Source organism: Phoca vitulina, unplaced genomic scaffold (genome assembly GCF_004348235.1).
Source record: "Phoca vitulina isolate PV1807 unplaced genomic scaffold, GSC_HSeal_1.0 scaffold50, whole genome shotgun sequence".
Lineage (NCBI taxonomy): Eukaryota > Metazoa > Chordata > Mammalia > Carnivora > Phocidae > Phoca > Phoca vitulina.
The window spans coordinates 11,628,545-11,641,622 of record NW_022589753.1 but is presented as its reverse complement, the minus strand read 5'-3'; the positions used below and the strand labels follow the sequence as shown (position 1 = coordinate 11,641,622).

General features: G+C 47.4%; 1 protein-coding gene across 1 annotated transcript in view; it reads right to left on the bottom strand.

Moving 5' to 3' along the window:
- Positions 1 to 3,167: 3,167 nt before the first annotated feature.
- Positions 3,168 to 13,078, bottom strand: part of B4GALT5 (beta-1,4-galactosyltransferase 5) — a 75,919-nt gene continuing 66,008 nt past the window's right edge. Inside the window, exons 4-9 of the mRNA XM_032387530.1 lie at positions 12,727 to 12,851; positions 11,643 to 11,759; positions 10,813 to 11,000; positions 9,987 to 10,109; positions 7,444 to 7,545; positions 3,168 to 6,508 (exon numbers count right to left, since the gene is read on the bottom strand). Of these exons, the coding sequence (XP_032243421.1) occupies positions 6,361 to 6,508; positions 7,444 to 7,545; positions 9,987 to 10,109; positions 10,813 to 11,000; positions 11,643 to 11,759; positions 12,727 to 12,851 (803 nt within the window). The 3' untranslated portion in view covers positions 3,168 to 6,360. The remainder of the gene's footprint in view (positions 6,509 to 7,443; positions 7,546 to 9,986; positions 10,110 to 10,812; positions 11,001 to 11,642; positions 11,760 to 12,726; positions 12,852 to 13,078) is intronic.

Below are 13,078 nucleotides of genomic sequence, written 5' to 3'. Positions count from 1 at the left end.
TAGAAAACTGAGAACAACTTCCAGGTCCATCAGGAGGGAAGGAGCTACACAGAGGCCATCCGTCCATACAGGGTTACCACGTGCGGCCGTTCAGAGGAAGAAGGCAGTTTTCGTTCAACAGAGATTCCTAAGAACCTACTCCGTGCTGGGGCCCGTTCTTGGCACCAGGGATAGAGCAAGAACAAAGCAGTCTCTACCTTCCTGGGGACGACATTTTAGTGGGGGTGACAGCCCATGAACAACGAACCAATAAAAATAACAGGATTCAGAGTAAGAAATCTTGTGGAACAAAATAAAGGAGACCATTTTAGCGTGGTGCTCACGCAATGCCTGAGGAGGGGACGCTGAGCTTTCTTTGAGGAAGCCTTTCAATCACAGAGAAGACATCTCTGCGAAATATTAGGGTAAAAACCCACAAGTAATTACAAGACAACTTCTGTTGTTCTTTAAAGTAAATGTGTCTTTATTGTCCCATACGTGCCGGTAGGCAGACGGGCATCAATACCAGCCGAGCGGGGCGCCTGGGTGGCTCAGTCGTTAAGCGTCTGCCTTCGGCTCAGGTCACGATCCCAGGGTCCTGGGATCGAGTCCCACATCGGGCTCCCTGCTCCGCGGGAAGCCTGCTTCTCCCTCTGCCGCTCCCTGCCACTCTGCCTGCTTGTGATTCCTCTCTCTCTCTGTGTCAAATAAATAAATAAAATCTTTAAAAAAAAAAAAAAAAAACCAGCCGAGCTCCTACCATTCCAGGGGGAGGGATTTCAAACTTTTTCGGTGAGCCTATACTCACTGTTACTGTTATTAATCAAACTATTTATGAACTGTCTATAAGCAAAAGGCATTTAAAAGCACATATACCAAAAAAAAAAAAAAAAAAAAGTAGCGTAGGGGTTCAGAGCATTTACCTCGGGGTGAAAACGACGGGTGTTCAAACCCCAGCTGTCTGTGTGCTGGTTCTGGGGCCTCCAGCGAACAGTGGCTTCCGTTCCCCAGTCTAGAGCCGCGGCCGCCACCGGGGGATTTTGCTCTCCCCAGGGTCATTTGGCCATGTCTGGTGACAATTTTGGTCGTCACGACTTCTGCTACCAGCCTGTAGAGGGAGGAGGCCAGTGGTGCAGCCAAACACCCCTCATTCCCCGTGCAGAGAGAGAATGACCCAGCCCCGAATGTTAATGTTAAGAGCCGAAGGCTGAGCACCCTTGTTCTAGAAAGAGGGGCCGTGTCTCCCTCACAGGGCTGAAGACGAATTGGCACAGCTGCTGGCAGAAAACAAACATCAACAAATGGGAACTACTAATTTTAGGACTGTACTTCCCCCAAATTAAAAAAAATTTTTTTTCGAGTGGGGAGGAAGTGGTAAGGCCAGGAACCAATTCTGCCTAATTCCAATCCTGGTGACTTATGACTGAAAGGGATCCTTGAGTTTTTGAACAGCCACCCGGGTCTCCACAGGCTGTTTGGGTCTGCCGACGCCCTAGGAAGGGCTCCTAATTCCCCCCGGCTCTCGTTCGCTCTCATCTGCTGCCAGTACTGCGGGAACATCCCTGCTAAATTAGCCTCTGTCTCTTGGATGTTCAGCTTTCTCTCTCTGGTCCCCATCTCCCTATGGTTCACGCCACTCAGGTTTCTCTTGTTGGAAAATCAAAATCAAAAGCCTCCCTGAGCCTCACACGCTTCCCTCAGCTCCCAGCCTTCTCTTCTCAGCCCTTCACGTGGGATTTGGCAGGTGGCTGCCCCCTCTGCTGCTTCACGGCCCCCTTTCTCAGCCCCTCCCCTCTGGCCTGCCCTGCAACGGTGACCTCCTCCCCATGCCCCACAATGAGGTTTCGAGCCTCATCTTACCTGCACTCAACACTGTGGACCCCTCCCCTCCCTTCACTTTCCTGTCCTGCCCACTGCTGCTTTCTCCTACCACGGTCTGCCCTGCTCACTCCCCCTCTGCTTCCCAACCGTTAGAAAGGGAGCTCTTAGGGGCCTGGGCCAAGGCCACCTTCTCCCTCCAGGCGCCTGCTCTACGCAGCTCCAGAGCCAACTGCACTCACTCCTAGATGTGTGCTCATCTCCCACACCAGCGACTCACGACCCACCCTGGTCCCCACTGTTCCCTGGAGTCCCCAAACCGGACTATGTTCAACTGTCTGTTTGCCTATCTGTTCGGTGGGGAAGCCAGAAGCTAGGTGGATTCCTCCCTCCCAACGGCCATCTGTTCCCTCAGCATCCCCCCAGCCCCTCCTCCATACTGTCCCTGCGTGACTGTGTGCACTTACCTGGTCCCCTACTTCTCCTCTGCGTCTCTACAGCCCCATTCTCCCTGCAGCCCGAGCCATCCAGTAAGATTACATCTAATGACATCACATGCAGCCCCACCTGCTGGGAACTCTGGAGGCCACTGCTCTAAGGATAAAACCCAATGTCCTTACCTTGGCACACGAGGCCCCACAAGGCATTCTGGCCTCATCCACCTCCTGGCCTAGCAGTCCCCAGTCAGCCCTTTGTTCTTTGCACCAGCCACAGTATTCTGTTCCTGCAGCTCAGCAGGTAATCCGCTGGTCTCCCCTCAGCTCACCCACCTCCCGCCAGGGACCCCTTCCACACCGTGCACCTGAGGCCTGCAGCCATGTCCTTTGCAGCGCTCCTTGTGGTTGTTAATTTTTTTAAAAAAGACTTTATTTTGGGGAGGGGGCAAGCAGACTCCTCGATGAGTGTGGAGTCCGATGTTGGGGCTCAATCCCAGAACCCTGAGGCCATAACATGAGCCAAAATCAAGAGTTGGACGCTTAAACAACTGAGCCACCCAGGTGTCCCGGTTGTAATTTTAATCATACGCTCCACCTGGGGGTGTGGGGCGAGGAGAGTAAGTTTTATGAGGCCACTGACCCCATCCTTTTTGCTAATCATTATATTCCTAGCACCTGGTCACAGAACTTTACACTCAATATCAGAGTGGTAAACATTCAACAAATAGAAGCTTTGATTACAATCTCCAAGCGGAACCAGGCAGACAGCAAACTCTTGACTGACCCCAGAGGACCTTCTTGATTCAAACTCCATCCACTCTCATCCTCTCATTGCCCAGATGTCTTGTTTGATTTGATGGGCATCACATGGGCCCATTCTGGAAAGAAAACCCAAGTGTAGGAGGATGCCTGGATCGTACGGTGGGGTTTAGTGCTTTTGCTCCATCAGCTGAGTTTTTCACTCAGCTGGTCTAGTCACTGGGTCAGGCGGGCAGTGTTTCTCGGGAGCACCCAGGGGTCAGCCGAGCAACCTGGAAGCCAAGCCACTTGAAGGAACACACAGGAGCTGAACTCCCATGAGAAAAAGAGAGGAAAGGCCTCCAAGAAGCCAAACTGTTCTAGGCAAAGACAGACGACCACCAAGGTTTGGTTCTTGAATATGTATTTTTTACTGAAAAAATCATTCATAAATTAACATACAAAAATGTACAAACACATGAGTAAATAATGTAATGACAAAGGACTATTTTTGTGAAAAGTGTTTTTAAAACATCTTTAGATTTCAGTGCAAAAATGTACCCCTGGCACCTCTTACAACATAAGAGCAAGCTCAAAAACACATCGTGATGGAAGGAAGCTAGCTACGTTCAATGCCATTGTCGACGGTGAGCGGACACATCAGTACATGCAGCTGGGGCTCAGCTACTCGTGACTGTGGCAGAGGAGCTCCAACAAGAGCCCGTCGTGTCAAAAGGAATATTTTTGCAATAACTCCTCACCCAGAAAAACAGCGTGGAAGGAGAAATGTTTCCCTGCACGCAGCTGAGACAAGACTGATTGAAGGGGTCACCCATCAGTAGCCTTAAAAGATTTTCAGCTGCCAAAATACACACAGGGTCACATTTGGTTTTTATTATTATTATTTTTTTTTAACATGAGAATCTCACACCATTAACAGCTCACGGGCCTGGCTGTATGTTTTCAACTTCTGTTTTTCCCCACACGATACTCAACTTGGTGGGTAAATGACTAAGCGGTACGCACTAAGAGATTTCACACTAATAAGACAAACTCACACATGATCGCAAAATAATTTCAGTGACCTTACTTCAAGCAGTGAAAAGACACCTTTCCTTTTGTCCTCAAATCAGCATTTTCTTTTTCAAATCAGCTGTTTAGCCTTTTGCCAACGTTTTGTTCTTGGTGGCAAGTATGTTCGTGAAAAGCTTCGAACGAGACCATTTTACAACACTGCTGTGTATCATCCTTAACCAAGGATCGGTCTGTTCAATGACATCATGGCTGTGTCCCACTGAAAGCCGCTCACGGCCTTCAGGGATGGGAGAGGACAGGAGGAGGAGGAGGAGAGTCAAGGCCAGCACACAGGCCCGAGGGGAGGCGGGAGAAAAGGGGAAAGAAATCTTTATTGCTCTGTGCACCAGACTTCAAAGGAAAACCAAGTTAGCTCCTGTGTGTAATGTTCCCTCGTGAAAGTCTTTTAAAGCATGAGATGCTCAACATTCTTTTAAAACATATGATACAACTTACCAGCATTTTCAAGGGCAGCAGCCTGCTCTCTCATATGAGCCGATAAGAGCTTTGTAATGCAGTTGGTTTTCTACAATACCACTCTATTCTTCAAAAGAACAAAAGCATGAACAAAAAACAAGGCCTGGCCAATCACTCCCACAGCTTGTGGGGATCATACGTCCATGGAACCAACACATGCAACGGAGAAAACCCCAACCCACACGTATATACACAAATATACCCCCTACACACACATCCATGTAAACCATGAAAATTAAGGAAGTTGAAGGCAAACAAGGCAATTAAAAAAAATATGAAGTACTTTTCAGAAAGTACTCCTAATCACAATATATAAATATGTTTTATGGAAAAGGAGAGGAAAAGACTGGCCTTTTTCAGAATCCTGCAGAAGCCAAGAGGGACTACGAATTGAGGGATTTGGCTCAGGGGAAAACAGAGAGGCACAACTCCAAGGGCAATTTAGACTCTACCTTCAAGAAGTGCATAGGGTATGAACCCAGCCTTCTTTTGGGCTTGGGTCCTGGCATCCGAGAGCTCCGTCCATCTACCTGCAAAGCTCTGACTGGGTCCACCCCAGCCCCCAACTGACCCACAGCACTTAAGTGTCACCTGCTCTCTGGCTGACTTCTTCAGTCCATCCTCGTTAGTTCTATGAACTAGTTCATAATGTTGACAAAGAATCTTTCCAGAAACCAAAAAGGGAAATATTCAGAGGAATCACCGAAACTAGTTGATAATTTAGGCACAGATTTCAGGAATTGTGGCCAAGTTCCACAAGAGCAAAAAAAAAAAACGAAAAAAGGAAAAAAGAAGAGGCAGAAAACCCACCCACCCGACCCCACCACTCTCGGTGATGAAAGGACAAAAACTAAACTCCAGAGACCCAGGGGCGTGTGCACAGGGAGGCCCCCCGAAGGGGTCCACTTTGAGCAAGGAGGGCTCCTGTTTAGCAGGAGACTGGGATGAGAGTGTACGTGCCCAACAGGGAAGAGAGAGTCCACAGCAAAAGTCAAGAGCAAGACTTCTGGAAGAAGAAGATGGGAGGGGGCAGGAGTCAGCTACCAGTGACAGGCTGGACTGTCCTGATCTGTTTGTGACATGCCCTCTATCCACTCCCTTCCAAAGTGGTAGCAATTCAGGAGGTGATACCCTTCTCCACTGCATTTTAACTGAGTTCCTGCATTTGCCAACCAAATAAGCGATCTAATATATAAATCCTCAGTTTGAATTGGAGCCAGCTATAAAATTAAATTTAAAAAAGGCATTTTACATGGCTTATTTACAATTATACTTCTTCAAGAAGTGATTGTTATAGGTCTATTTATCTTCCCCAGTCCCTCCCCCCACCCTCAATCCCCACCCAAAGCAGGTAATTAAAAAAAAAAAAACAAAACTGAAACCAAAGAGAACACCAGTGATGGAGAAGAATGGTGTGTGGAGTTTCATTTGCTCTTCCTAAAAGAGCCCTGTGGTGGGGTGCCTCTTTGCTCTGAAGGCCGAGAAGCTCCAAAGGCCATTCGTAGGAACGGGCTCGAAGCCAGGACCCACAGCAGATGTCAGTTCCTGTTCTGGAGAGCCCGGCTGGGACGGGACGCTGGGGTTCGAGACCAGGGGAGAAAAGCAGCAGGACCGACGTCCGTCTTGTGAAAACAGAAAGCCAGTCCTGATGAAGGACGTTCCCAGCCACAGTGAAGGCGTTTTGTGCGTGTACTCTGTTCACATTTTCTCCTCGAACCCTGTGATCCTTCATCAGACACCATATTTCTATCCTCTTCCTGTGTGGAGCCCCAAGACCTCTCCCCAGGTGGCTTTCTTGGTGGCGGTGGGTAAAGCAAACACAGCTTGTGTCCTCATCTCAGTACTCGGTCACCTGAGCCAGCTCAGGTGTCAAGTTGACAGTAATGTTTTTATACAAGGCGTCGTATGTGATGTTTGCAAAGTAGTTCAAGTTGTTGAGGCCGTCCAGCCCTTGCCGTTCTTTGGACTTGCGCAGCAGAGCATACCTGTTTGAGCAGAGAGCAGAGGGGTGGCTCTGAGTGAGGGCCCGATCTCCGCAGGGCAGAGGACAGAGCAGGGCAGCCCACAGCAGGGGCCACAACCCAGGACAGCTCTCCTGCATCACACGGCGGAGGGATCGGCCCACCCCGCCCAGATGCTCCCTGCTGAAGGTTATTATTAGAAACATCTCCTACCTCATGCCAGGGCTTTACTTATGACATTTCACTGAATGCACCGCTCCTTAAGCAAATGAGGAAACCAAGGCTCCCAGTGTTCCATGACTTGCCCAAGGTAAGGTCACAGAAGGGGGAAGTGGGAGGTAAGATATTAAAAAACACATCAGATGAGCCAGGGCGGGGTCTGCATTCAGTGCTTTCTTACTCCCCGGACAACAAAGTTCATGCAGTCAGACCTTGTGGTCCAGAGAGCAGTCCTCCTCCCAGTTAACAGGACAAAAGGCACTCCTGAAAACAGAGATGTCACTCCATCCACATGCCCCAATTAGTGCAGTACGGAACTTCCTTATCAAGTGCACCCGCACGAACAGAAGCTCGGGGGCACCCTTCCAGAACTGGAGCTTGCAGAAAGGGTGCCAACTCTGCTTTGTCCTGTCAGTGGAAGTTACACAGGGACCTCTGACCGAGTGGATCTCTCTCCAACTCCCTGAAGGCTATAGAGGAGACCGTGAAGCTTAAGAGGCCAAATGAGTGATTTCCTTCAAAGATCTACGATCAAAATTTTCACCGATAATCTGATTTCACACAAACGCCTGCCTCACGGGTAAATGAAAATCTATCTAGGAACTATAAAGCAGCCACAGCAGGACCGTGGAGAGGAGGAGGGGAATAAGCCGAGGGGTTGCAATATGATATGCTCTGGGACATCTGGAAATGCAAAGTATAAAGGATATTTGTAAGAAGAATAAAGAAATTGTGCCCACCTTCCAAGAAATTGGACTTCTCCTCGATGGTGATGAGGAATAGACTTGTACTTCCCTGTGTCACCTTCCGGCCGGCTCACAGAGTAGCCTGCATTCTGTACTCTGTCCGAGACAAAGAGATTGGGCTTTCAGATAAAATGATCAAGTACCATAGATGACCACAGATGGCCAAGGTTGAGAAACGCCAAGTTGAACAACAGAACTCCTTCTGTGTCTGAATATTCAATTGCCCATCCCTATGGGTAAGTTCATGGCTTTAGAAAAGAGGTCTACAATACCAGAAAGTTTTGAAAAAGAAAAGGAATTCAAAATTCTTGAGAGTAAGGTGTGACACAGATTCTCAGTGACAGGAACAGCAGTGAGCATTCCCCAGGAGATGAGTGTGCACTCTCTCTCCGCTGGCTTGTTTGGGTCCTATCAAAAAGGCTTTTCTCACCAGTGCACAGCACCTTTCCTGTCCACAACCTACTATAAAGCCAATCAGTAAAGTCAAAGTTGCACTGTGTTTTCCCTGCTTATGAACTTAATGATTCTGCCCACCTCCCCCATCACCAGGGAGATGAACTAATTTGTATGATGTCCTCTGATCTCGATGTAAAATTTCACATCACTAGGAGGAAAGCAGAACTTAAGGAGGTATTTGGTTATTTATCCTTAATGTGATAAAGACAGAATTTCACAAGCTGGATTTACTGGAAACTTGATAGGGGTGTAAGAAATAATTAATACATGGAGGTAGACTTTGGATATCTACGTGAAATCTATGGTTGTCTTCACATTTTTTTTTTTTTTTTTAAAGATTTTTATTTATTTATTTGACAGAGAGAGAGACACAGCGAGAGAGGGAACACAAGCAGGGGGAGTGGGAGAGGGAGAAGCAGGCTTCCCGCTGAGCAGGGAGCCCGATGCGGGGCTCGATCCCAGGACCCTGAGATAATGACCTGAGCCGAAGGCAGACACTTAACGACTGAGCCACCCAGGCGCCCCTGGTTGTCTTCACATTTTAAAACTTCGGAGAATATTATTTCAACATCCTCCTCTCGACTCCAAATTACACTCTCCTTTTGATACTGGGAAATGTGTTCTCGCTCTGATTTGATAAATATATAGAGAACGCCTACTGTGTGCCTGGGAACTGTGCAGGGCACTGGGGAGAAACAGCTCCTGTTCTTGCGCCCGGGGGCTCCTGCTGAGCTGGGGAGAGTTCGAGCTGAGAATTATGACAGATATCCTGGGAGAGCTCAACTGGATTCAAGGACCAGTCAAACCAGTTATGTTTATGGAAAAGCTGTTCATCCTCACTAGGTTCCTAAGAAACCCAAATTAAGAGGATGAGATGCCATTTTTACCTCTCAGATTGAGAAAGAATTGTCTGGAGCTCCTTTGTCCAGTACAGGCAGCCTCGAGCCACACATGGCTGCTGAAGGGCTGAAATGTAGCAAAACGCAAAAGGTTGTCTATAACCAATGTTGGCGGTGATGTGAGAAAGCGGGAATGCTGATGCACCGCTGCTTGGACTCTTTCTGCGATCTCTTTTGGGGAGAAATCCTGATGATAATTATGCAAATTTAAAAGAGCATTTACTTGACTTTGCAGTTCCACAGCTAGGAATTTAATCTGAAGAGCTATTTGCACACGTGAACAAGGATATTCAAAATTGTAAACAATGTTCATTGACAGGAGAGGATTAAAATAAAATACTGTGTATCTCCATAAAGGAAAACCATGCAATTGTTAAAGATAATGAAGTGGCTCTCTCTGTATTAAAATGGTTGGGAGGGGAAAAGGGATGGGTCTGGGTTGTTTGTATATGAATACAAAGAAGCAGAGAAAGAAACAGCCCTGTTAAAATACTACTTCCTGGGAACAAGACAGCACAGCAATGGGGATTAAGAATTATACCCTTTGGTTTATGCACCTTTATTATCTGAATTTTTACCAGCAAGTATTACTTTGTAATTAAAAAGCAACATGTAACTTTCTTTTTTAAAGCCCATCTAGAAAGTCAACAGATACAAGGTGGAGATTCTTTTGCTTATTTGTTCCTTATTAGGTTACTATTTACTTAGTCTGTAAAAAGATTAGTTTACACTACTCAAATACAGCATCATTCTCACAAACTTGTGTAATACAAGCCTTATCCGATAGTATAGATAAATCTGTGTACACCTATCACTAATACATGACCTCTGGTTTGGGGAGGTTTCAGTGAAATGTGCTACGAATTTAAAATAATACCAGATTTCAAAGATATTGTAAGAGAAACAATAAATGTGAAGTTTCTCATTAACATCTCATATTGATTATATGTTGGAATGATATTATTTTTGATATATTGTGATAAATATACTATTGGCATGTTTTATTACTACACTAAAATGAATTCCATCTCAAAAAGTCTTTTTTTAACCTTTTTAAACGTGGCTACTAGGACGTTTCACATTACCTACATGGCTTGCACCCCATCCCCCCTGTGTGGCTCTGGTCTGGGGAGCCGAAGGTGGCATTTCTAGAAGGCCCCGGAAACTGGAAGAGGGGAGTACCTGTTCCACAGGTCGTCATCTTCTCCACCCCAACCCCAGAAAGCGTTCGGAAAGCCATTGATCTTCCGAAACTGTTCCACTGTTAAGCCGCTCACTCCACCAAAGAACTCGGCGTAAGGAAGCCTAGAAGGAGACACACAGCTTGAATCATCTGGGAATCGAAGGCTGGTTTCTTCCCCTGGGGAGGGCCACCGTGGCACTGGAGAACCGCGTCCTACACGACACAGCGCCTACTGCCCTCAACCACCTGCAACCATTTCCATGCACTGAGACGCATCGACCTTTGTGGGGAACTGCATCTTTCTCGAATTGATTTGTTTCGTAACAGCTTTACTGAAACATAACTAACGTTCCAAATGATTCACCCATTTATAAAGTGTGCGATTCCATCATTTTTAGGATATTCATGGAGTTGTGCAACCATGAACCCCAATCCATTTTAATACCTTTCATCACCCCAAAAAGGAGCCTTGAACCCATCTGTCACTCCTCATTCCCACTCTGCAACCCGAAGCAACCGCTGTTCTGTCTCTATGGATTTGCCGATTCTGGACAAGTCACAGGAGCACAATCATGCAACATGTGGCCTTTGGTAACTAGCTTCTTTCACAAACCAGTGTTTTCAAAGGTTCATCCCTCCGGCCACATGTAGCAGGACTCCATCCCTTTTTACTGCCTAATAGCGTTCCGTGCTGTGGTTGCGCTCCATTCTGTTTATCCATTCGCCAGCCGATGCACGCTGGGGTGGAGCTAATTGGATTTTGCCATCTTTGCATCTCTCAGCATCCTTTTAGATTTAACCTCTTCCAGAGGAAATGATACTCACAGATACATATACTTGTCCAACTTAGTTGCAAAGTGCCTTGGCATCTGCCCACAACCATAGTAGTTCCGATCGCTTTCTGGTATATGATCCACATCGTGAAAAATAAGACAGTCCCAGTCCAGATCTTTCATTGCTTCTTGAAAACCGACGTTGAAAAGCATGGCTCGATTAAAGGGTTGGGTGCCAACCTAAAAGAAGCAGAACTTTATTTTTAAAAGGACGCGTGGAGCGACATCTTCGCTGCCTCAGCCCTGCCTAAAGGAGAGTTTTAATGAACCTGACTGGGACAGATCACCGAGCCAGAGGTGCGCTTGGCCAGCACGCTCTTCACTGCCTCGCAAGCCACTTGACATCTGGCCTCGATTTCCTTAGAAATAAGAAGGGTAACAAGACCAAGCTCCTCTCTCCCGAGACTGTCATGAAAGCAGGCATCTGACCTATCGCAGCATTTGGAGAAGTATCCAGCCCCATAAAGGGAGGACAGAAGAGTAAGGCCATTTCTACCCGTGGCTCCTTATCTTAAGGGGAATTTCCTGGGTCTGGACACCAAAGACGCCACCCAAAGCACATCTGGCTCAAGCACCACACCAGCGGCCTTGATTCAAGAGTAAACAAAGTTCCATCCTGGACTCACTCAAGTCTGCCCGTGTTGAGTAACATCTCAAACCAGAAGCCCAGAACTGCTCTCTGCTCCTCCTTTCACCTCTGGGTAGCTCAATCCTAAGATCGCAGTTTCACTGGCTCCGTACTCCAAAGGTGGATGGACTGGCTGAGAGCACTCTGAACTGCTGCCTCAGAACAGAAAGAACAGGAAAGGACAGGCCACTCACCTGCTCAACCACATAAAACGCGAACCGCAGGCGCTGCCGCTGAAGCATGGGAATCAGGTGTCTGAGCAGGACTGGGAGGTGCTCGTGGCGGTTCCGGAAAGGGATGAGGATCGCCACCTGGAGGGGGTCACAGCAAAAGACGCCGCCCCGTTAATCCTCTCAACCTCCACTTCGTAGCTGGACACTGCCACAGAATCGTGACCAGCCTGCCCCTGGGGCGTTCTGGAAGGCTGCCTTGTCTTCGACCTCCACTAAATGAAAAGCTATGCTGGCAGGGAGACCCTTGGAAGTAAGTGGACTTTGTTCTTACACACACCATACTGTGTACATAGTCGGCCCGCTGAATGGATTCACTCCAGACCACATCCCAGAGGAAGATACTCATTCTACACCATGACCCGCACACAACTAAAACGCACTCCACAAAACAGTACTCCCCCTTAGGACATGCAGTGCACCTTGACATATATGTATCTTTTATATATATACATTTTTTTTTAAATGCTCGTCATTGAATTGATATGACATCCCAGAGATGGGCTGGAAATGCCCACCTATTTCCAGATCTGCCTTGCTCATTGCAGGACTGGCACAGAAGAAGCACTTGAACAAATAACTTGCTAAAAGAATGGACTTAAGCCAGTGTCATGAGCCAGATCCACATACTGATGGCTTCGAGTCATGCAGAAAACCACTAAGCAATTCTCAGTGTCGGGCTGGATAGCTCCGCTCTTTGTTGCACTAAACTCATAGTAGCAATGCCGAAAAAGGCATGAAGCAGTGAATTTGTGAAGATGGCTTTTACAAATGTGGCACACGAGACCTATGAACCCTCCCCCTTGCTTAGCCAGTATCCTACGAAGAAGACAAAAGGGTCCTGCTCAGTCATCGGAGCGATGCACGTTTCTGGGGCTACAGAATGTCCTTCAGGAAACCCATGCCTCCGAAATGTTTCCATCAAATGCAGATACTCTGCATTGGGTCATAGTGTGCAAATTACGAATTACCACAGTCCGTGAACCCTTGGAAGGATGGCAAGGCCAGGTGGGCTTCCCAGCACCTCAGGCCTGACTCCACACCCTACCTTCCATCGAGGCATGCAATCTGAAGGCTTCCAGTGACCTCCGAGCTTGATGGCTGGGTCTTTAGAGAAGATTTCATGGATGTCATCCATTGCAATTTCACTCATGTTTATGTCTATTGGGCCCTCTGAACAGAGAGTTGGGGGGGGGGGGAATAAAAAGAATTAAGAGACCAGAAAGTGTCAGAATGTTCCCCCGCCATGACCAGGGTTTCACTCTCTAGGGAGGTTCAATGCTTTTTTTTTTTCAGCTGATTTGTTTTTCACAGAGATGGGAGGCGCTTCCCCTGCTTTGCAACTCCCTGCATTTCAGTTCATCACTAGTACTGGGCAAAGCAGCAAGTCGAGAAATTAA